Source organism: Tachypleus tridentatus, chromosome 12 (genome assembly GCF_004210375.1).
Source record: "Tachypleus tridentatus isolate NWPU-2018 chromosome 12, ASM421037v1, whole genome shotgun sequence".
Taxonomy (NCBI): domain Eukaryota; kingdom Metazoa; phylum Arthropoda; class Merostomata; order Xiphosura; family Limulidae; genus Tachypleus; species Tachypleus tridentatus.
The window spans coordinates 99,342,873-99,368,620 of NC_134836.1; the positions used below are offsets into that span (position 1 = coordinate 99,342,873).

At 29.2% G+C, this 25,748-nt stretch overlaps 1 protein-coding gene across 24 annotated transcripts in view; it reads right to left on the reverse strand.

The window, feature by feature from the left end:
- The window catches only part of LOC143234139 (uncharacterized), a 221,370-nt gene that overhangs the window by 82,289 nt on the left and 113,333 nt on the right, over nt 1–25,748 (reverse strand). For 10 of the 24 annotated variants that reach the window (XM_076471257.1, XM_076471241.1, XM_076471256.1 and 7 more), the window contains exons 1-13: nt 23,549–23,961; nt 21,775–21,876; nt 19,556–19,654; nt 16,515–16,712; nt 15,149–15,334; nt 13,569–13,667; nt 10,496–10,594; nt 9,147–9,245; nt 8,692–8,790; nt 4,923–5,120; nt 3,961–4,158; nt 3,411–3,608; nt 2,951–3,049 (exon numbers count right to left, since the gene is read on the reverse strand). In XM_076471257.1, coding sequence (XP_076327372.1) covers nt 2,951–3,049; nt 3,411–3,608; nt 3,961–4,158; nt 4,923–5,120; nt 8,692–8,790; nt 9,147–9,245; nt 10,496–10,594; nt 13,569–13,667; nt 15,149–15,334; nt 16,515–16,712; nt 19,556–19,654; nt 21,775–21,876; nt 23,549–23,719 — 1,845 coding nt within the window. In that variant the 5' untranslated portion in view covers nt 23,720–23,961. Of the gene's footprint in view, nt 1–2,950; nt 3,050–3,410; nt 3,609–3,960; nt 4,159–4,922; nt 5,121–6,802; nt 6,888–8,691; nt 8,791–9,146; nt 9,246–10,495; nt 10,595–13,568; nt 13,668–15,148; nt 15,335–16,514; nt 16,713–19,555; nt 19,655–21,774; nt 21,877–23,548; nt 23,962–25,748 lie in introns of those variants that run through there. The other 14 variants (XM_076471259.1, XM_076471260.1, XM_076471247.1 and 11 more) reach the window with 5 other exon arrangements.

The window sequence follows — 25,748 nt, forward strand, 5'->3', positions numbered from 1 at the left end:
AAAAATAATTAGAACTGAATATTAAAACTGTTATTTTAAACTGAAACAAATTCACTTGCTGCCTTCCATATATACTAACAATGTGATAATTTTTCTTCACTGAAAAAAATAAAACTACTGTACTTAAAAGTTCCACTAGAAAAAGCAAAACAGAGCAAAGTGAAATTAACAGAAAAAAAATATATTTGGTACCAGAACATGGCCTAGTCAACAATGTACCATACTATAAATAATAATATCTAAGGTTCTTGCCCTGTTGCCATAAATTTGTGTTTCTTGGGTTGTGTTATAAGACTGAAGGTTGATTATAACAGCTTGAACATTGGTGACAGTGAGTGCTATTTACTAGCTGCTTCCCTTTTACACATTGACACAGTTTCTGCGAGAACATATACATTGACTTTATGAGTTCAAACTGACTGAGAGTAATTGCTTGCTTATATTGTGGATAGTGGTCTGACTTGTCTGGATGTATGGGCAATTACACCATTGGTAAAGAAGCACATTTATTACAATGGAGCTAACTCACAACAATATGATGAAAATACCCACTTCCTTTAATTTGATAGCTCTTGATGCACGGGAAACTTTTAGATGTTTTCTCTGTAGTCTAATTTAGAAAAGGAATTACTAATGTTATTTCTTTAGTGGTTCTGATTTTTCAGAGCTGAAATATTACAAAATTTGGATTATCTTTTAACTATTTTGTGTATTGTTGTTCTAGAAGGGAAAAAACAAACAAATATAGATGCTGACTGAGAATAGTAATATACATTGTTCTACTTGATGGCACTAACTTATTCATTAACACAAATAAGACTTCAAGTGATTTTCCAAACCCTCTCTCAATAATGAAATATCTGAAAAAGTTCAATACATGTTTGTATTTGTATGTGGCAATTATAGAAGTAAAACTGGTTACCTAACTATGTACTTTTAAACATCTATTCTCAGTATAATACAGTAAAAAAAATTATATTTTTAACGTAATGGTTTCCTACAAACAATTTACTTTTTGCTACTCATTTCTCACTTGGAAAAAAAAAGTATATTAGATAATGTATTCTTCGTAACCCAGTAAAAAGGCTGGTAAAGAGAATTTTAAATTGCACCAATCCTTTTGAGATAGGCTCACTATAAAAATACAAGTTTGTATACATATTTGCACAAGCTAAATATTTATACTACAACTTTTAATGATGTATGCACATCTCCACAAAATCTGGTAGACTTTTAGTAATGATTCAAAGCCTATTGTACAAATAAAATACAGGTCTCGTAATGAAATATTGTTCCTAAAGAGAGGCTTGTAAAAACAGAGTCAGTTTCTTTACTAGTCTCAGTACAAATTGATTTTCATGTCATGGTTAAAAACTTATTGTTGATCCCAAAAATTTGAAATATTATTTGTATAATCTTTAAAATTTCTTAAATATATTTTGAAGGCTTGTTTTAATTAAATTTTATATTTTCTTTACTCTAACTATACAGAGGTCTGTCAATTTGACCGACCTAATAACCATCATTAAAAAATTAGGAATTAAATATAAATTTTTTTTTGTTCTGGAATGATTAAAATGGTAACATGAAAACACAAATGTTTCATCTATATAATTTAAGTTTCAGAAAATTATACATTTATATAGATTTATTATTTTTATTATGTTGACCTTCCAGTTGTGTCTGGAAAACAATACACAAGTTACAATGATGTGGGGTAAGTGTGCTATTATTACTGTATCCAGTAATATAAAACTGCAAGTGACCTGTCTTGGTTTTAGTGGAGTAGCATTTTGTAAAATACAATCACATTTCAATTATTATACATTATATATGTATATAGATTATTACTATTCACAAACAAATTCTTAAACTTGCTTTTTTTAAGACATAAAAAAAGAAATAAATGATTTTGCATGTGGAGGATGTGAAACCAAATAATACTTTTTTGGTTTCATATATACATTTGAATAACCAACACATCATAAATAACTATATTCCATTGTAAGTTATCAAGTTTAGTAACCAAGGTGTATTTTGGTCTAAAAAATTACAAAATGTTTAGCAGACTAAAACTCAACCTACCTCCTTGAAATTCTGTTTTAATAGAATGAGATGGTGCCCTAACACATGAAAATGGCCAAGAAAGATGCTTGGGAACATTCTGAGCTTTGGATTTGTTATTAGCATGTCATATGCAAGTGTATATAAGGATTTGTTTTGAAAAATATAAAGTGTTGAGCTGGGCCATCATGTTTTATTCAGAACATGAGTAATATCTCAGCATATAGAAAAGACAGAAGGTTCTTATTTTATATTACATCTTGTCAATATCTTAAATCTGAGTTCTTAATCTATATAAAACTTTGTATTTTGACATCACAAACATCTAATTTGAACCAGTGCTACATTCAACATACCATGTGAGACACAGAACATTGATGTTTAAGGTTTTATCTATATTTACTTTTAAATTGAATAGTGTATAACACCAAAAGTTGAATTATAATATACATACAGCTTGATACCAAAGTTTATGACATAAATTTATAAAGTAGTAGTTCAATACAATTTTGAATGCAAGTTAACAAACATGATGACATGATCTTTGACCCATGACCAATGGTGATATGATTAAGCAAAGAAATTTATATCTATCAATAAATTTTCAATGCATGATTAAATATTTTATTATCTTCCCTATTATTCACTATTTATTCTATTACTCCATGTAACTCCTTTTCTAATTTTTTTCTAAATGGATCAAGTATTCCCTATACATTGCATGATCTGTTTATGTTCTACTTTGTAATAAGTGTTATCAAACAAATGTGAAAATTTTGGTCTGGCTTTTAGTCCTTAAAAACCTCAGACCTATGTTATCACAACAGAATGAAATTTCAAAACAAAAAATACTCAACAATGATATGCCAAACATAGCCAAACTCACCTTTCCCTGAGCATCAACTGGACTATCTTTCAGGAGCAGTAGTCTCACTACATTAATATTTCCATACTTAGCAGCCAGATGAAGAGGAGTAAAACCTTTCTGCAAGATGTAAAACATAAGAAAATAATATGATGCAAAGTTTGCTTATACATTTATCAACTTTAAGAAAATAATTTACAGAGTAAATTATAACAATCAACTGATAGGATAATACTTCTCTTGTTTGTTATCAGGTTTTAGGCTTTTCTTTAAAAATTAAATTCAAAGTGGTAAACAAGAAAAGCTTTGTTTTTATACACGTTATGTTTAAAATCTGTGACTCAATTATGGACCGATAGATACAAATAAGCACTCTGTTGTACAACATGCACCAAGTATGGATTCTATAATTTTAATGTCTGGGAACTTGAAAAGTGCAAATTTTTAACAGAGAAAAACCTAAATGCAAGAGCAACTAGACCTTAGTAACAGCAGTAGGAGATGCTCCATTGTCCAACAACACAGAAGCAACTTCTTCTTGTCCTTCTTTGGCTGCAATGTGAAGAGCAGTGTTCATGTCTTTTGTTGTGGCATCTACTTCTGCACCATTCTGGATCAACAAACTGACAATGTCCACGTTACCTAGTCGAGCAGCAATGTGTAAAGGTGTCTGATGTTCCTGATAATACCATACAAATATAAAAAATACCATCATTTTGATGCCAAAATCACAAAAATATTAACAGAATTTCTTTCTTAAAAAAAACAACTTAAAAAGCAGAGGAGAAAGGTAGAAAAATAAAATAACATTATACACGCAACAATTTCTCGTAAACTACAAAGGCATTTTAATTAATAACACAGTGAAAGATTATTTACATATTATTTATTTATGGACTTAAAAGCAAGATCAAAAACTAAATGTTACCAGTAAAAACAAACATTTAAGGAATATCGCACAGTATGCAAACACATGAAATGAAATTACTCAAAGTTTAAGATATACAAGATATTGGAAATAAAATGCTTACTCTTGCTTTAGCATCCACACTAGCACCATTTCTCAAGAGGATTCTAATAATGTCTAGTTGATTAGCTCTTGCAGCCAAGTGCATTGGAGTTTCTCCTCTAACTGTTTGAATGTTTGGATCAGCTCCATGTTGAATCAAAAAGATGACAATGTTCATATTTCCCATAAAAGCAGATACATGGAGAGGTGTAAGACCAGACTAAGAAAATATATATGTCCAAAATATTATTAATATTTTTAATATAAAGACAAAAAAGGACAAACTTTCTTATAATTAATTTAATTTAATGGAAATGAAAAGGACAAAAATTATGTTTTACTGTAAAATGCCTTCATACCATGTCAATGAAATTATTACTACTTTGAATAAATATTTTTACTTCTTTACAGCTATTTATAGTATAATGTAACATCATAACAAGTTATAAACTACAATAAATTATGATTTTTCAACAGGTTTTCACAAATGGTTTCATTGTACAAAACAGATTTATTTTTTCTATTCCATTTAGTTTTTTGTTTTGTTTTTTTTCTATTCTAGGTGATGTCAGTGCAAATACATTTCTGAATATCAACAGAATATTCATGGTCAAGGAGAGGATGAAACTAAAAATCCAGAATTAGGGTTTCTTTTAATTGATATTACTACTTTGTTTACTACTTGATATACCCATTCTTCAGCAATTTCATGTTTGTTTACTCACTATGTTTCAGTTTGTTTACATTTTTTTGAAAGCCTTTTCAGTGCTTTAATTTTCATATTATAAGCACTGCCTACTATTGAAAGTAAGGACTTTTAAATTTTATTAAAAGTATAACTTGACAAACCAACATAAAGCTACAATTAACACTCAAATACATGGTTTGCAAAATGTGATACTTCTTAACATCTATTTGAAGTGAAAGTCTAGTTGTTATCATGAATGTATCATCAATCTCATTGTCACTCAGTTGCAAACACACCTCAGTTGTAGCTTCAATGGAGCCTCCATACTTCAATAGCAGTTCAACAACCTTAATTCTGTTCTTTTTGCAAGCAATATGAAGTGGAGTAAAACCATTCAAGGCTCTAGCATTAGGATCAGCTTTACGGTCAAGGAGAAGTTTGGCCACTCTGACATGGCCACAGTGAGCTGCTACATGTAAAGCTGTGAGAAAATCCTAAAAAAAAAGAAAGTTATCTTCTAAAAACTTGATTTTGATTTTTTTTATCTCTGAAGCAGAAAATAAATATTTGATTTATGTAACATTGTGATCCATAATAATTGGGAGACTAAGTCATGAAATAAATTTTAGCAAACACAATACATTACAAATAAACAATATTAAAATCATATGCTTCTCTTAAACTGAAGACCAGCTGCACCTAGTGTTTGACAGGAATGCAGGGGTTCCTATTACAGATAAATAAAACAACAGCAAAAAAAAGCTCCAATAACACCTACATCCCCACAACAAAATGTACTAGCCTCCATGTATTATTTTAAATGTATTAGTTTAATGTTACATAATAACTGAGATACAGATAGCAATGTTACACTGTATTTGAAGCTCAAAAAGAGGTAAAAATAATTGTTACATGAATTTTTAAAATTAAAGCTCTTCTCTGGATTAATATCCTTATCCCTATTTGAAATGTTAAGAAGTGGCATAATTCACACTTTTACTAAAGATATGCAAGCCCAATTAAATGCTGCATGTCATAGTAAAAATGTAAAATTCAGGTTTCATGTTTTCAAATACAGTAAAGTCCATTCAATGCAAAAAGTTCAAAAACTAAAGAAAAAGGTATTGCTATGCAAAAAAGTCTACATTATTTCACAGTATATAGTCAAAACAATATAGTAACTAATTACAACTTTTAATAAGTTTGTTTATTTAGTTATGCCCAGTTGAGCTTATCCAATTTAAATCTGCATTGTACAAGATATCTTAAATTTCATGATTAAATTGTTATAAGTTATTATAACAATGCCCTTCTTACATTTAATATGTACAGTTTTACAGTTATTAGAAATTTGTTTTACATAGTTGAGTCTTTACTGTTTGGGTCTGTGTGGACCTGTTGATAGTAGTTTTTCACTTTTGATCTAGATGCAAATCACAGTGGTAATGTATCCAGAATATCGTAACTATTATGAAATACATGCAAGTTCAAAACCTTTTGAAATATCACAGACACTATGCAAGTAAAATAAGATTTTTTAAGTAATAGCTGTGTTATTCTATTTTCTGCATACAAATATGAATTCTAATATCACATTAATTATGAAGTATAATATAACTGTAATACTTTAATTGAATTTTATCCAACAGTAGCAAACATTGAATTACTGAAACCATACCTCTTGTTTTACTTATTTTGTAGTTAAGTTTAAAGATGAACTAACATAGTTCAAAACTTTGAAACATTGACATTACAGAATTAAAAGACAATCAAATTAAAAAAGTATAAAGTAAAAGAAGCAAGGACTTATTAAAAATAACAACTTCCATTTTTCATGACTCCCATCTTGAGAAAAACAAAAATTTACAGATGGCAAAAAAAATACTGCACTAATATATTACATTACACCATAAAAAAGAAAATATCATTATACAATTACAGTACTGACAGTGAGTCAATGGGAAAATAAATTTTTGCTATAGAAACTTGCAAGAATTAAAACCACTGTTGACAAAGCATTAATGGTCTTTCACACCATTTGAACATATTCTACATTTAACAGATATTTTCAGGTCATACTTGTAATTCAACCATTAGACACTATTACATGTGTTTTGAGTGGGTTTGGTCTATTTTCATGATGATAAATTTACTTTTCACATATATTTTAAATCACCTTCATTCTTGTTCCATTTAATAAGCTACAGCAAATTTCCAATAATGTACCCACATCAGAGACTGGATATTTCCTTATGCTAAAACTAAAATGAAAGATAGTAAAATAATTATAGTGAAAAATGCATACAAAGTATTACTCAACATAATGAAAACAGCATACTCAACAACCTTGTGCTTCAAATTATGTTCTATGAATAACATAATGCTTTATATCAGTACAACATGATTTTTATATCCTTGTATTGATACAGAAATGTAATTGTGCAAGCATGTTCAGTTTCAAATACAGTCAAGAAGGCTGTTATGTTACTTTCACTCCAGCTACTTGTTGTATATCATTCACCCATAGTAGCACATTTTTCCTTTCTATGGTATAGATATTTGCTAGGCCACCTATAATATGTGGAATAAAACAGTCATCTTTTCCATCAGCAGTTGAATCTCTCTCTTATGTTTCATTAAGATAGCACTAGTCTCTTTATGTAAGTCTGAAATTAATAAGTTAATTAGGTAAAATAATATTTATTCAGCCTGGAACAAGATTTTGTCCAAGTTAGTTGATCTACAACATCATGTAATGATTTTAAACTTAACTCTCCAGTGAAGATGATAGCACACTGTGGTAAATAAATTTTTTACTGTGTATATTTGAATAAAGATTGTTTTTTTGTGATATACATTTGTGTTCAGTCTCTGTTCATTTTTAAAATTCCATTAGCCACAGAAAATAAAACTGTAATGCCATAAGTATATTGAAGAATGTCTTGTTATTCAATAGATTATCTTGTCATTCCTAGAGAAAATTGTGCTATTTGAAAGTACCATGTTAATAATACTTACTGCTAACTATGGGTTTAAAATTTGATACAAAGAAAGGATATAGAAGAATGATATTAGACAGTGAGATAATATTATCTGAAAATGTTAACAAAAGTTGATTCAAATATCCAAAAATATATATTAAAACTTAAAATGTGTGTGTGTGTGTGTGTGCGCATATCATTTCAGAATGTAATATATATGGAGAATATGTAGCCAAAAGCCTGAAATTTCACATGTAGATATGGTCAAGATTTTTAGGTCTGAAAAGAACAACAAAAATTAAAAGACCAATAGATCAATGAGGTGAAAAACAAAGATTTGGTTTTCCTAAAAATTCTAAAATAATTATATTATGAAGTTAGTGAAGTATCAAAACATTCTGGTATATCAAACCAGCCAGTAATGTTTAATTAGCTATGAAATTAAAAAGAATAATGAGGAAAACAAACTAACTTGCTTAAAAAGGGTTACTTTATGGAGAAGGAAGTACATGATGATAAGAGGTTATTAAATGGAGAAATTTGTGATACCAGATAAATAGTAATGTTGCAAAAACAAACAAACAAATTTTGGCAACTTTGGCAGACTGGGTAGCACAAAAGAAGGAAATACTATCTGATATTCTCAAATAACTGACAGCATCAATGTTTGACAGATATTATCATGTGGTTTATTATACTAGACAAGGACCTACAGAAAGGTGTTTATTCAGTCTTTATGTTTCTAAAGACAGTTTTTACACCTAATATTCTAATACCAATAAGAAACTTAAAAACTTTTAACAGTGATTAAACCAGAAATTCTGAATTAAGTCATATCCAGTAAATTACAGCTTTTGGTTAAGTTGTGCTTTATGCTATTGCTTCTTAAGGTCAATAACCAGCACTTTTACTCCTTTACTCAAGTCATGGAAAATATGTATGTGAGAAAAACAAAAGTCAGCATTATTTGTATAATAAAGTTGTATGATCTGATACACACATACAGATGTATATATGAAATTTGTGCATCCCTTTTCATAAATAAGCAACAACGACAACACAAAACAACAGATAAAATACTTACAACTGTGATATCATCAACAGGAGCTTTGTGAAACAGTAATATTCTAGCACTGTCAACATGGTCTCCCTGAGATGCCATGTGAAGAGGTGCAAGCCCATTCTAAAACATAAAAATAAAGATATCCTAATACTGAACCAAAGATTAAGTTTTAACTCATTCAATTAGCAGTGAAACAATGAAGTATTTTATAAAAATCTAACTGAGAAAAGTTAGGAGTTTAACTTAAGACAATTCTGAAAATATAAAAAATATTTCTCTAAGACATCTTTCATTTCGTATGTTGAATGCTTATGTTATTTTACATTTAATAACCTAAAAATATATTAATATATTAACAGTTTCATCAAAGTAAGTTTTTCCTTTTAATTGTAAAGATTAGGAGCTTCACTTGTCTGTTAAGTTACACTGCATCTCAGACTTCAATTATTAACACTAGCTTCACAGATTTTACAAACCTTTGTTTTAGCTGTAATTGGAGCACCTTTTTCAAGCAATAAATCTACAACATGATCATGGCCACTCCGAGCAGCACAATGCAGAGGTGTTAGTCCATCCTAAGAACACAGAATTTACTTTAAAATTTTAGTAAAAATCTAATTAAACATAAACTCATAAGGAAGATAAACAGCATCCTGGTACATGCAAGAGTGACACTGAATCCCTTAGAATAGGTGGTGAGGATACTGCCGATTGTCTGTCTTCCATCTGATCAGTAGTTTAAAATTAGGGAAAAACAGCAGATAGCCTTATAAAGTTTGCCATAAATACCATACAATAAGTTGTTCCTTTTCAATTAATTTAACTAGTTTTTGAAAGATAATTCCTTAATAAAAGTCACATGGCACATATCAATTGTATTTAGCAAAAGATTCTTATAATTAGATTAAAACATGGCCCCCACCTGCTAACAATACACATATATAGTGGGCAATTAGTAAAATTTACTATCCAATTAAATAATTGTCTCACTGACTAACTAATGCATCCCAGTAATAATCAACTGCGAAGCCTACTAACCAAGTACTAACCTACTTTTATTTGTAAACTAATTTCCTGTGACAAATTAACATTGCATGATGCTTCAAGTTCCCTTCTTTCTTTTCAGCAGTTCACCATCATCACCACCAACAACAACAACCACCACAAAAAGCAGGTTAATGGTAGGTGCTCTGGACAATTGCCTTCTGTCTGAGTAACAGTTAATTGGTGACAGTGAAAAACAGCCTTATAAGCTTTGTATAACAAAGACAGGGCAAGCAAGTTTGTGGCAACATACAGATTGAGTAGTTAGAATAATCAAAAATAGTATGTAACTGGAAACCCTAATTTTGAATATTTGATTACTTTTGTGACAACTAATATAATCAGGATTTCAATTAACTGGTTCTTGGAATAACTGAAAACACCAGTTTTGATTAGTTGATTCAATAACTTTTATTAAAATATTAGTTTATAGCTTAGAGTAAATTATTTATATTGATTAAATCACCCAGCTCTATGTAACATATATATATATATTTAATAAATAGGTATCATTCCTTCAAGACATTCAATTCAAACTTTGTCTAATTCTCATGCATTCTGTGTTAATAAAATAGGTAAAATACTGAAATTTATATAAAGGAATATAAAGTTTATTGATTAAACATAAAAAAACAGTTCATGTTTTTTATAACTGATAAACTTCAAAATTAATTTAAATATTTTTATCTCTTAAAAATAATAGTGAAAAAAAGTCATGTTTCAAATGTATAGATAAAAATAAGGTCCCTTAACTACAAATATGAGGAAATACCAAACTTACTCGTGTAGGCGAGTCAATTTTGGCTCCTTTTTCAAGAAGAAGTGACACCATATTTGCTTTTCCCCATTTTGATGCCACATGAAGTGGAGTTATTTGATGCTGAAAAAATAAGAAGAAGATATTATATAAGACTCAGCATATTTTAATTTTGCTTCCATTATATCACATTCCAGTGACAGTACATAGTATCTCCCATTTCAGTGGCAGACACACATCTACACACCTCTGCAACACAACAGTATGGTTTAGTGTTCTAATTATACATATTATGACTTAGTGTGGTAATTAAACATACAGGCCCTCTTTTAAACTGCATATTATGAGTTACTGTGCTCATTACATATACAGACTCTTGTTTAAACTATGTATGATTTATTGTGATAATTAAGAATATAGGATATTGTTTAAACTACTCATCATGATTTATTGTGCTAACTGAGCATACAGTTTCTTGTTTTAAACTATTTGAACTCACATTTCAAAAAGAAACTCCCCTGAAGTTTTAGAAAAGCAGTCTTTCCTTTGTCTGTTGTGGGACATAGTCCCATTTGTCTTCTAATTTCTGTCATCTTTTGTATAGTTCAAAGATACACTCATATCTACAGATCAAGCATGACTTTTCCAGTTGTAACTTCTATATTTAGTTCATTTTCTTGAAACCTCCATCAAACAATTTATTGCTGATTATCACACCATGAATGTAATACATTTCTACATTTTAAAAAAGAATTTGATGTTGAAGTTCTTGAAATGGCACTATCTTATTGTTGGAAAAACCTGTTGGATGTCCCTTCATCTTCTTAGAATTTAACTCTCAGTTGTACCAAAATGTGGTAGATTCTTTGAACATCCTTCAAAACTTTTATTTTGCATACTATAACAACTGAGTTTTCTTTCCATTACATAAGGTAATAACTTAATCATTAATGGATCAAACCACTTCAATTCCCACATAATTGAGCCCAATAGTTTATTTGAAATTATGTGATGATAACATTTATAAAATATCTGTTTTATAATGTAATTACAAAATAATTCATGATTGTAAACATGCAGAAAATTAATTTGCAGTAGGCAAATATAAAACAAGCAAAACCCGCAGCAGAGATTTAGTTTTAAAGGAAAAAAAAAAATTTCCCAAACTGGGGTATTCAGGAAAGGTAGCATCTCCCTTCAAGTCACACATGGTAATTTATTACCTAGAACTGTAATACATTTAAAATTGAATTACAGAGAATAAGAGCTGACAGAGATTTCTATCTTTTATGTTTTTATTGCAAATTTAGTGGTTGTTTTTATGTTGTACCTAGACTTACTGCTGGTTCTATATATGTGTTTTTCTTATAGCAAAGCCACAATGGGCTATCTGCTGAGTCCACCAAGGGGAATCAAACCCCTGATTTTAGTGTTGTAAATCCATAGAATTACTGCTGGACCAGCAGGGGACATGCATCTGTATATGAATAACTTTATTTTTAGAAAAGCATATAAAGATTATTTTAAACCAATCTGTATTTTGAAGATTAAAAACTTTTTTTTACTGTAGCTTATCAGGTTAACTTTCACATTCTTTGCAAATATATTTATTATTTTGTTACATGGTATGTTAAATACAGCATTAGTTCAAATTAGTTGTTTGTGATGTCCAAACATAAAGTCTAAATTCCTTATGAATTATACACCCAAATTACTGATATTGATTAGCTAGAATATAAGATGAGGACCTCCTATCATTTTTATCTTCTAAGATATTAATATATTTATTGAATGAACTAAGGTAGCTCTACCCACCACTTCTATTTCTGAAAATACTTCTTTAAGTACATCCTACTTTGCCCATTGATGTGTGTATACCACAGAAAACTCAGAATGTCTCCCTACTAGTTTTCTCAGCTTCTGCAAATTACTTTTGTATGAAACTCTTTCTTTTGATGCCAGATTCCAAGTGGTAAGGTTAGACATTAGTGAGCCCAGAAATCATATTTTTTTCACTCAAATATAGGTTCATTACCAAGCTTGATAAATTTTTATGCAATTATGTAGTTTGATGTAGTAATTTATGACTTGCTGTTATTTCAAAATGCACATATAATAGCTCAAATAATTATTTGGTTTCAAGTCCTCCATGAGCAAAATTTAATAAAGCTTAGCAGTTTACAGCAAGCAGAAGCTTAGTACAAAGTTTGTAACTAGAAGAGATAATTCTCCTATACTTCTTTATTTACTGTTCTATGTTTGAAGAACTTATTTTCAAACAGTAATAATGTATATACATATACAATGTATTATAAGTGAAACATGGTTGTGTTTTATAAAATATGGCTCCACTAGAGCATAGGCAAGACATTTCATTTGTAAAGGCCAGTTTTAATTTCTTGGATAAGGTAACATGAGGTTATGTGTGTTGCATTATTGTAACTTTTGTAATGCTACTCAGGCATAGCTGAAAGGTTAATAAATGAGAACAATAATTACACAGATATATAATGAGATTTAAGTTATTTAGACTAAGCATTTGTGTTTTTGTTTTATAATTTGTACTCATTACAGATCAAAAAAGTATAATTTATAAATATTTCTAATTTATTACAGTGGTTATGAAGTCAATCAAGTCAACCAAATCTGTACAGATATATATATATATATATATATAAAAAAACAGATAAAATATACAAGTTTTTCTAAAAAAAAAAGTGACATGTTTTATAATTATCTAGAGGTTACAAGTATTCCATACATGAAATCTCAGAATTTTTTGATGCATAAAAGTATTTTTAATCTTAAAATCAAAATTACTTTGTATGTTGAATTTTAAAAGAAAAATACACAAGAGAAACATTACTTCAAAATCTTTAAACTTGATACACATATCTGATATTTTGCAAATAAAACCTTTGTAATATTTACTGATAAACTGAAAAAAATTCCTGAAGACAAGCTTATTGAAATATTAGTTATAGTACAAAAACTATAACAAGTATAAACTGGCTATGAGGTCAGTCTCTGTGGGCAAATTCACAGTAATATAATTAATGATCATAAATAAATTCAAGGCTTAATAAGTGACAATTACCTTGGCAGTGTAGTTAATATCTGCACCTTTTGCAAGTAGAAGAGAGCCAATACTTTCATTACCATAATGAGCAGCAATATGGAGAGGTGTAAAGCCACTCTGAAATTATATAAATTATAAAAGTGAATTAAAATTTAGTATCTATACCACTTGTTAAAACCTGAGACTGGTCTACAGTCTAAGTACATTTGACATGTTATGAATTTCCTTCCTAATTCATCTTCAGGATTTCTGAAGATTATTATTTAAATTAAAAGAGGTTGTAGTTTTTAACATTATTTATTTATTTATGATTTAAAAGAACTGTCCAAGGTTTTCAAATCCTTACCACCATCAAGATAAATTATGAAGAGCAATACCTATGTTGAAAAACATTGAAATATAATTAGACAAAAAAAATAAGTCCCAGAATAAGGAACACAATAACCCACAAGCTGTCTGTCAGTGTTATCCATGCAGATCATCATTGAAATGACCAGTTATGTGGAATCAGAGAGACCTGTATACTCAAGCTTTTTAAATGTTACTGTTACAGTGATTCTGAAAAAGCACGAGTTCTTGTATTTTCCATTTTAAGCAACAATAAAGGTTCAAAACAAAATTAACAGTTATAAAACTATATATATAACAAATTGTTTGATTTTAAATATTACTTTGGAGTTCATTGTATAAGCTTTCATCTGTTCACTGTTTCATTTTTTTTATAAAAATATTAATATATTAGGTTGAGGAATAATTCGTGAGCATTTTTAAATAATTTCATTCAAGCATTACATGCAAGACTATACAATACTTCAATGCATGAACACATTACACCCAAAACATTTATTATGATACTTTATTTCATGTAATACCTAGATATATAGTATGCATTGTTTTAAACGAAATTGCAAGAAATTAAATGCGAAAAGCAGATGGTGTCGAAAATGCTCGATTTTGTCCACTTGACATTCCATTTAATGAGCTGAAAATGAAAGCAAAAATTAAAGACATATGAAAATCAAACACACCATCTATTAGAGCAAAAAATTATCTACCAAATGACATGAAATATTTTGCAAAGCGTTTCATTTATGAATATATTTTTTTAACTTGAAAAAACGCTCACGAATTATTCCTCAACCCAATACATTGTTTGAATTTTGGAATATAATTTTAGTTCTCAGACTTTCTTTTAGACAAGGTATCATCAGCTCAGTTGTGTATAATGAATGTTCAAATTTTTATGTCCATAGCAAAGAATTAACACTGTTTTGAGATATCAGAGACCAAAATATTCTCACCAGCAAGCTTTATAAACTCCTAAAAGAATTGAAAATGCAAATTATAGCATAATATTATCATTTATCCTTAGCACAATAAATACAACCACAATGATGTAAGGAAAAAAGTTTCAGTGAGAAAAAGAATTTTCAGAAATGACACCACATGTACATAAATGCAATTATAAGCAAGGCAGATGAGAACCTGATAAAAGATTCAGCATATCACACCCAAAATATTATTCACTACTTAACTACTCAACTATATGCTTAAACAAAACTTATGTGACAACTAAACCTACAACAAAACAATAGTACCTTTGAAGTAACATCTGGATTGTGGTCGTTTTGAAGAAGTACATCAGCTGCTTTGCAGTCATCTTTTTTGGCAGCGATATGGAGAGCTGGAAGTCGAACTCTTCCCTTGGCATCATTCTCTAGCAAAATTGTCACTACCTTTTCATGACTTTGTTGAAGGGCTACTGCAAGGGGTGTAAAGCCGTCCTAAAACAGACAAAATATTTCATCTTATCTGAATGTGTAAGAGAATGAAAAAAATATGATACACTATTAAAATATATAAAAAGACTACTTCTTAGATATATATATATCTTTATCTTGGGAAACAAAAAAATTATAAAGAAAATTAATAATAAAAATCAGCATGTAAGTTAACAAGTTAGATTTTTTATAATTATGATCAGCAATTGTCTTAATTTAGCTTCAACTAATTTGATGACCTTGGTGTTCTATATAATACTTATTTTGCATATTTTCATTTTACATACATTACATGCATCACATTATTGAACAACAGCATAAGATTCTATAACATTAAAGTAATGGATACATTTTTGGAATACATTTTATACTTGAAATAACGTTCTTAAATTTACAAAAAAGTTATGATGAAAATGAGAATTATTATTTTATTTTTAATAAATCCATTTTGCATGTGTTATTTTTGGTTATACTTGTTTTTAAATTTTTATTTAAACACTCTTAATATGCAATGAACAAAGTACATAAAACTGTTATGAACTACATGCATCTTTTTATTAGCAAAGACATGGCTTTCATGAATTTCAGAGCAAATTATAATTTGTTGACATGCATACAAGACAACTTCAGTGAAACTACATCTGTTCCGAATTATTTGTTATAAGCCACACTAAATTAATGCATACATATACATGCATTATACCCTACAATCTAAATCTATATACTTAAAGGTAATAAAAAACATTAGGACATAAAATACTACACAATAACAATTACAGAATAGGGGTTAAAATAAAATTAAAGCACTTTTTGAAAATATTACTTGCAAATATAAAAATTTTACAGTTTATAAACTGATAAGTTCATATATTTGACTCGCAAACACACACACTGTCTATTTTAACATCCTGCTTTCTAAACATATGTTGTCAACACTGTTATCAGAATAAGCCCAAGTAAAGTAATATGTAAATTTTTTGTTCCAGTACAATTTTAATTTTCCCGATCTTCTTCAACAGGAGTTTGTAGCGAGTCATGCATAAAGAATTATGCTCACTTTCATACTTTAATTTTTTTAACTGTTGTAATTAATCCATAAGAACTAAAGTTTCTTTTAGCTTATTCAATAATAAAAAAAAAAACACGCAGTTCATCATAAGAGAACAACTATTGATTTTCTCACCTCTGTTGCAAGGCTTTGATTAGCTCCGTTGGCCAGCAAGAAGCGAACAACACTATCATGATTTTCCTGTGCAGCCATGTATAGAGGAGTGAAGCCATTCTGAGACTGAACATTAACATTAGCTCCACTCTGAATTAGAATTTTTACCACTGCTTCCTGACCTGCTAGACAGGCTATATGCAAGGCTGTATTTCCTTTCTGTTGGAAATGAAAAATAACAAAATGGTGTAATTAGAGCCACTTTTACAAAAACAGTATATGGAATAGGGTAAGAAAATACACGATATGCAAGTAGATTTAGTAATGTTTCACAATCCAATTCATTTACATAATACAATATTTAGGTTTATACTGATCTTGCATGAAGGCATACATACGTGTACAGGCTCTCTTGGAATTTATAATCTGTTTTCAAATTTCGTGTTGATGAATAAAACTATATTAATATCTATTGATCCTAATAAACTAAACTGTATAGCAAAAAAAACTTCCAAAAGAAAGACATTAAATGGCAAGATGCCTCAAAAGTTTTGCAGCTACTTTATTGGATCCATTATACAATTAAAAAAAAACGTTTCAACGGAAAATATAGAATTTTAAATGACTATATACAGCAATATATATATATATACAATTACTTTACTTAATATTTTAAAATACTTTCATAAAGTGCCTGCCATATTAAAAACTTGCAATGTAAGTTACGTTTCAAATGTAACCAACCAGATTAATATGCATGATTGACAACAATTTTTTCTTATGCAGGCCTGCAACTGGGTTATTGTCTTGATACTTTTACATTATACAATAATTCTGGATGCAGAAAACGTCATATTTACTTTTATATAAATGAATCATTTTCATTGAAAATGAGTTACATTTTTGTTACATTTAAAATGTTGACATAAATTTGTCTAAACCAATTGAAAAATGAGGTTTATCAATGATTCTAAAACTTAAATGTAATAATAAAAAAATGTTCTTTATGTTAAAATAAAATATTAATAAAAAATGTTCTTTATGTTAAAATAAAATATTAATAAAAAATGTTCTTTATGTTAAAATAAAATATTAATAAAAAATGTTCTTTATGTTAAAATAAAATATTAATAAAAAATGTTCTTTATGTTAAAATAAAATATTAATAAAAAATGTTCTTTATGTTAAAATAAAATATTAATTTAATGAATGTGAAATGTTATTTTTTTCCTTTCCAATTTGCAAAAAGTCATGACTGACAGAAAAAATCTGCATAGCTAAATTATGGAAACTCTGTAATTAAAACCAAAACAAAACTTTTATGAAGCTTAAATTCATATGCCTATGTAATACATCCACATGGCAGTGACTATATATGTATGCATATTTGTCAAATGTTTCTCTTACAGAGTATGACAAACACCAACATCTCAAATTAAAATACAAATATGGTAATCTTTTTTTACAGACATCAAAAGGCGATTGAAAACAGGATTGAATAAAAACAAGTTTTATACAAACTCTAAACAAAATAAATGGTTATCATTTTCGTCTGTTACTATATAGTCTCATTTAATAATACTGAAAATACAATCAAACTGTCAATCTATGTGATCTTTAAAACCAAACTACTATTATATCTTCCTTATCTTCACTTTAGAGGAAGAAGTGAATCCATATTCCCAAGGTTTTCAGAGGACCTTCAGAACAAAGTCTTAGGACCTTATGACACACTTAATTCTATTACAACACAATATCACTAATGACTTTTACAGCTCTTCATCATATACTAACAAGCACTGAAGACACAGGGATAACAAAGTGTTATTCAGTGCATTTCTGTTGAAGAATAGTTGCACAAAGATACACAATGACTATCTGCACATAGCCATCACAAATTTCAACCAATAAATGAGAGAAAAGGCAGTTAATCAGTAGCATCCACAATCAACTCTTGAACTACTCTTACTTGACTGATTGGTGGGATATGACCATCACTCTTATAGTAACTATGAATCGTCAATTGTTGGATTCAATGTATGACTATTGTAACTAGTACGCCATGTCAACAATACATATAAAAATCTAATTATGTACGGTATAAAAGCAAACCAGTAGGCTATGTTATTAAATATAACAGCAGTTATGTTTTAAAAAATGAAAGCTCCCATGGGAAAACAAACCTAAGCCAACAACTGGATTAATACAACAGTTTTAAGTTATATCTCTTGTTAACCTAATTGTTGAGTAAAAGCTGAAGTTATTCAATGTAAATGAACATGTCTTTTGGTGTATGAATCTGCTTCTTGTATTAACATGTATACTCACATATATTTCTAGCTTGCATAGTAAAAAAAGTGCACAAAGCTGAATACTTGAGTAAGGGTTTGAAATTCGGAATTAGCATGAAGACGTTCAGCTATTGCTAATTTTACCATATGAATTAGTGCCTTTATTTTCCCATACTAAACTGAAGTAAAAAAAAAATGTCATAGATGTTTTTGCTACTTAAGATAAAATGAAACTTAAACTTATAAACAAACAAAAGTTAATGTTATAATTTTTAATCTACAAGACATTTATCAGTATAAATATATTATTTAACAAGTTTAAACAGAATAAGCTGATATTACAAAATGGTGAAATATACAAAGAATCACTATTTTCACTGAAAATGGATTACAGAACAGTAACTGCTGATAATTTGGAAGTTATTTCGATATGGCAACATGATTTTGAACAATAAATATAATGTACTGAAAATACAGCCACACTACCAAACACAGACATCTTTGCATTTAATTAAAACATCTAATATGTAGACAGAAAAAAACATCAACAGACTGAATAAACATTTTAAGTGTTTTTGAAATACAGCTTACCTTCACATAAACAGAGACACTTTGCTTTCAGGAGCAAGGCCACTTTTGAGTGTCTCTCTTCTTTATTCAAAGCACATTTAGTAAGAGACGCTCCTCAGAAATAACAAAAGCGCAAAACTTTACTGAACATTATTTGACAAACAGTACATAACAGCTGTGTTTAGACAGAATTCTACAAACCTTGGTAGAAGCATTTACATTCGCTCCTCTCTTCAATAACTCGCTAACAATATTCACATGACCTTCTTTAGAGGCTAGATGCAAGGCATTCAGCCCATTCTGTTCAATTAAAAAAATATATAAAAGATTATCTAAATAAACACAACAGCACCAGTTCCATGATAATAATTTTCATAATATTATCATTATAATAGACATACTTTATTATTAATCAGTAATACTGATTACATGACCAAAATGGTAAGTAAATATTCTAATATCCTATGTATAATTTGACTTGACACTAACAACCATCATAACAGTCTAAATCTTATTCCATCAGGGTTAATTTCATAATATAAATACAATATTATCACCATTAACTTCATAATATGGATACAACACTACAACTAATAACTTCATAATATAAGTACAATATGACTACAACTAACATCACAATACAGATACAAAATTATACATTATTACTTCACCTACCTTCCTACCTATGTTATACCATAATTGATATCACGATATAAATACAACTACCAGAATCTATTGAAACAATTTAACAATAAATTTCCTAAAAATAGTAATGAATAAATGAAAAATGTATTGTCAACCCAATAATCTTTGATCATAACATGTATGCAATATAATTGGCTAGTGGTTTGCCTTTTGTTATTCTACGTGTTTTTTTTCAATAAGGGATATTGCACTGTCTTTGTTTTTAAGCAATGCAATATACTTAGCAAAAATGTTTTGTTTTCAGTGCAACAGAGTGCTCAGGTTTGCTAAGTAGCCATGAGAACTTTTCCTGCTGGATGCTACCTTTCCTTATCATTTTACTGAGCACAAGAAAAGACCACTACTACAATGAGCATTTTTGACAGTTGTAAATTTTTATAAGTATCGAGTGAGAAATATTCATTTCAAATCAATTTATTTAACATCATACAGTAAAATCATATATATATGAACCAAACAACAGTAAATATATACTCAAACACAATCCTCTCTTAATGAATTTTTCTATTCCTGCTCCAAACTTCTAATTATTTATTTCTTTCAATAGAAGAAGTCCAAATTTTATCATAGAATTCACTCAGAAAAAGAAACAATCCTGTTCTTAATAAATTTTTCTCAGGTTGACCAATCAATATGTACGAAAACTGACTGATCAATGTTGTTACTGATAGAAATTTTGAGGATTTGCAAAGAAATGAATAATATTCCTCTAATACAATCTTGAAATGAAGCATTTTGATGTACAAATTTCGTTCCAACAACTAGCCATTCAGGAGACACAGAGTCCGAGAGATGCTTGACTATATATACAGATATTAGGTGTTGTTCTTTAACCTATCTTGTTAACTACATTAAAACACAGTTAACTTTATAATATAAATACGATAGTAGAGGTTGTTCTTTAACCTACGACCTATGTAATTGTATTATACCAAAGTTAACTTCATAACATAAATATAATACTATATATAGTGTTCTTCAGCTTATTTCCCAAATTATACGACACCAAAGTTAACTTCACAATATAAATACAATATTATATATTGTTTCTTAATGTACTTCCCTAACTATATTACATCACAATTAATTTCACAATATAAACACAATATCATACATTGTTTCGTAACTTATCTCACTAATTATATTAGTTGACCTCACAATATAAATACATTATGCAATATTCGTTAACCCATATCTGTAACTCCAAATGTACATATTAGCTGTTTAACTAGATTAGTGAAATTACCATTACTAATAATTATTTGCTCTTATAAAAGATTGTAATGTTACATTATTTTATGATAAGCAGTGGTATTTAATATATCGCAGGTAGTCTACCAGTAACATTATTTTCAAAGTTCAGTATTCTATGATCTTCTTTCAGTATGAAAGTTTCTTTATAATTCAGTACAATACATATTTTTTTTATTTAAATCTTACTCTTAAAAGATTGGATTTGTTTTTCAATCTCTCTAGTTCACAACTTTTGTATTTTAAATAAAAAATAATAATAGCAGAATTAAAGAAAAGCATTTATTCAGAATCACAGTACACAATGTCTTCAGTGATGAAAACACAGTCATGATGAACTGTACAGTTGTCTTGCTCTTTCTCAAATCTGTAATTATGAAGTTTCACCAAATATCGACAGTTCACGTACCAACTATGTGAGAATAATAATTCTATAAGCATAATAACCAGACTGTTCAACTTACAGCATTACTGGTGTTGATGTCAGTGTTTCCTTTCAAATACTCTAGCACTTTTTCTACATTTCCTGACCTAGCAGCTCTCAAAAAACTTGCACTGCTATCAGCCTGAAGAAAAATCAGTAGTGGAAAAGGAATTAAAAACTTTATATTAATAATTATAGAACAAACATAATTAATTGCTGATAAAAAAAATATTTCTGTACTTAAAATTCTGGTTGCCAGTTCAACTGTTAAGTGTTTTTACTCACCAGTCTCTTCAAAGATAACCCAGTGATAAGGCATTAACAAAGCTGAAACTACATCATTTTATACAACAACTAAGGAGCCATTTGCACTAAATTGTTTATTTATTTCTTCAAGATAAAATTAATGGGTTAACACAAGAGCTAAATATCAGCACACAGTAACAGATCTGAGTTCAGGAATACATGTAGGTTTCGGAATATTAGTGTTATTTCAGCTGACTGATAATTTAGCATCACTCTGTCTAGTTGTAAGTTTCTGAATATTATAGCTGTGTAGGTAACTGATGTTTTATTACAAATTTAAAAAAAATCATTCACTAAAATTTTTTATATATTCAGTACAATTTATTAAAATGACAGATTATAATTCATAAGATTGGATAATACTGTTATAACAATTTCATGTATAATACAGTGTTGGAATTTTTCAAAATTTTTGAAAATAGTAATATTTTAATAGCAAACTCACTGATTAATGTACAACCAAATAACACATAATACAACTAACAACTTCATTAACCCTTCATAATATATATGTATTTTACTCTAAATTCCATTAGTATTTTACATTTTGTATTATTTTTGAATGAATTATTGGCATGCCATTGCCAGTTGTTGTAGGTTATCTGTAAATACCATGCATGCCATACGTTAAGTCATAACACTTTCAGAAATTCTATTATCAAAAGTTATACAGTTATTCATACACACTGTCACATGCCACTACAAACATTCATACCTTGTAATACATGTAGCCACAAACATCCATGTTGCTTCAGCTATTAAACTTCTCTGGAATGTGTAACTATGGACATACAAAGTGACAAATAATAGAGGTATTCAAACATACTAATTACAGGCATCAATAAATTCCCAATTCATGTGATCACAGGTAAGTGACACACATAACTACTGGTATTTAAAACATACTGGTCTATCTTATTACAAATATCAATAGATATTGGTCCACCTAATTACACACACACAAAATGACACATAAATATAGGTTTTCAAACATATTAGTCCACCTCACTATAGCTCCAGGTGTTTATACATACTGTTTCAACTAACTACAGACATTAACAGATCTTAGTTCATGTAACTACAAATCTTATCCTCTGTTGAATGAAGCTGTAGCCAATGGCATACATTAGCATTCGTACTTTCTCACACATCCTAGCTACAGACAATCTCACACATTTATACTTTTTAACACATAACTACAGACATTCATAGTCTCTAAACTGTAAGTACAGACAATCATACACACTAAAATGCATATAAATACAAAAATTCGTAAACCCTAACACATGTAACAATGCGTGTTCATATTCTCTGGCATATGTAACAGCAGTATTCTTACTGCACTGTTGAAGGTAAATTACAATTCAGAAAAACTCATTGTCTACATGCACAAGCACACTAAAATATAAAAGCACTGTTATCAGATAATCACAACCAGCGAATAATTCACCAGTCCTATAGTCAAAATTCATACACAAAAACACATTCTCCCACTTTCACTAACCAACCTTGATAGCGGTTTTGAAACCACTCCTGTGTGGGTTCTCTTCTGATTTATAAACCTGTTCAAAGTTCATGGTTTCAGTGTCACCAGAATAGCCATTATCAGTCTTTAGTACAAAAATTTTGAACAATGCAAACCCTAAAATCACAAGGAATACTCCTAATACCAGAATCATTATTTAAAAAGATATTAGTATTTGTTTTTTTTTTCAAAATATGGCCAAAATAAAATCAGGCTAAGCCAATAATTCAAACAATCAGTAACACTAATTAAAAGGATTCTATAGTACACAGGTTTATTATATCCTATACTTTGCAAACAAAATAAAAATGAAATAAACTGATAAGATAACTACTATCCCTGCACAAACAAATGTAATCAAGTACACACATTTCAACAAAGCAGTGGACTTGTTGCATCTTAATATTATGGGAACAGTCTGATCCCACATTAACCTTGAACCAGAGACTATACAATCTCAGCCAATGAACAGCTAGAAAGATATAAATATAGTGTTGGAACTGTATAGGATGTAAATGAAACATTATACTAGCATGGCTATGTGAAAAGAGCCTTCACTACAAAAGTATACCCTTCTAGTTTTTCTCCTACCATAGGTGTGACGATTGTATTGCATTGATTATAATTAATGGACAAGGATGAAGAACATGTAATGAAATTTTCTAATTGAGTGTTTTTTCAATTGTTTATACATTTCAGAAATATAATGTTTAACTTTTTCAACTTAAACAGAATAATATATATAAAAAACAGTATTTACTTCTTCTATTCAAATACTTGTTGGTAATTGCCAAACAAAATAACTATATTTTGTACCTTGTACCCTAGAATCCTTTTTCAAAATACACAGCATATTTTATTTCATGTTAATGTGTTTTATTTATGGCTTGAAAATGTATGGTTATAATATACACACATACGGGAACGAAAACAGAGCACTTTTCTATATTTTTGCATGAATCAGATTCTCGTTGTTCCTTCCTAAACATTAATTTTGTCGATGAAAATATATTCCTAATAATCTGTGCAATAATTCGGTCAGTTGTAAACTTTCTTTGTCAACCTGAAGATGTTCTAAAAAGGTCAAAACTTTGTTCTCCACTTTATTTTAATAAAAGTTTTAATACTCATACCAGCTGTCTTTAGATTACATGTTCCTAATTACTTTTATTTCTCCTAAGATACTGCCAATCATCTTAAGTACTTAGTAAAGTTAAGTCTCTTAATTTCTTGTTTCTGAATAATAAAAACATGGTTTTCTGTAAGAGAAGCTGCACTCACACACTTAACACCTACCTAGATCTGCTACAAACTGACTCCCAATGCTTGACTAGAGCTGACCTTCTAGAATGTCCATCTTAAAATAACTCTGAAGTAATAGGTACACTTGCACAAAGTTATGGAATAATTCTAATAACCACTTTTTTAATACAAGGTTAGACAGTATATTGTGTAATTTATTACAGTTTTCTATTACCCTCTATTTTCACAAGTAATCATCATTTGAATTTCAAACACATACATAAATAATGTGTAAAAATTTTTAATATAATTCTAGTTAAAAAAAACACCCAACTAGCAACATGTAAATACAAGAACTACAGCTCAAACTTAAAAGTCAAGATATAAGCATACCAGTTCATATTCTTAATTGCATTTGAGGGGAGGGGGGAGTATATTACTCTCACTTTATCCATGTTAGTTATCCAATAAACATAACTTACTGTTATTTTGGGTAGGTCAACATATATATGCATAAATTTATTTAAAGGTAATTATATTATTTCTGACTTGTTTTCTGCATAATACTGAATTCCTTATTATTGGTTTTGGATTATGTACTTGTAAATGATTTCGTTTCATGAATTATTAAAGATGAAATGTGATTTAGTGTCTAATTCTTGAAATTAAGTTTGTTTGTTTGTTTTGGAATTTCGCACAAAGCTACTCGAGGGCTATCAGTGCTAGCCGTCCCTAATTTAGCAGTGTAAGACTAGAGGGAAGGCAGCTAGTCATCACCACCCACTGCCAACTCTTGGGCTACTCTTTTAACAACGAATAGTGGGATTAACCGTCACATTATAACGCCCCCAGGGCTGGGAGGGCGAGCATGTTTGGCGCGATGCGGGCGCGAACCCGCGACCCTCGGATTACGAGTCTCACGCCTTACGCGCTAGGCCATG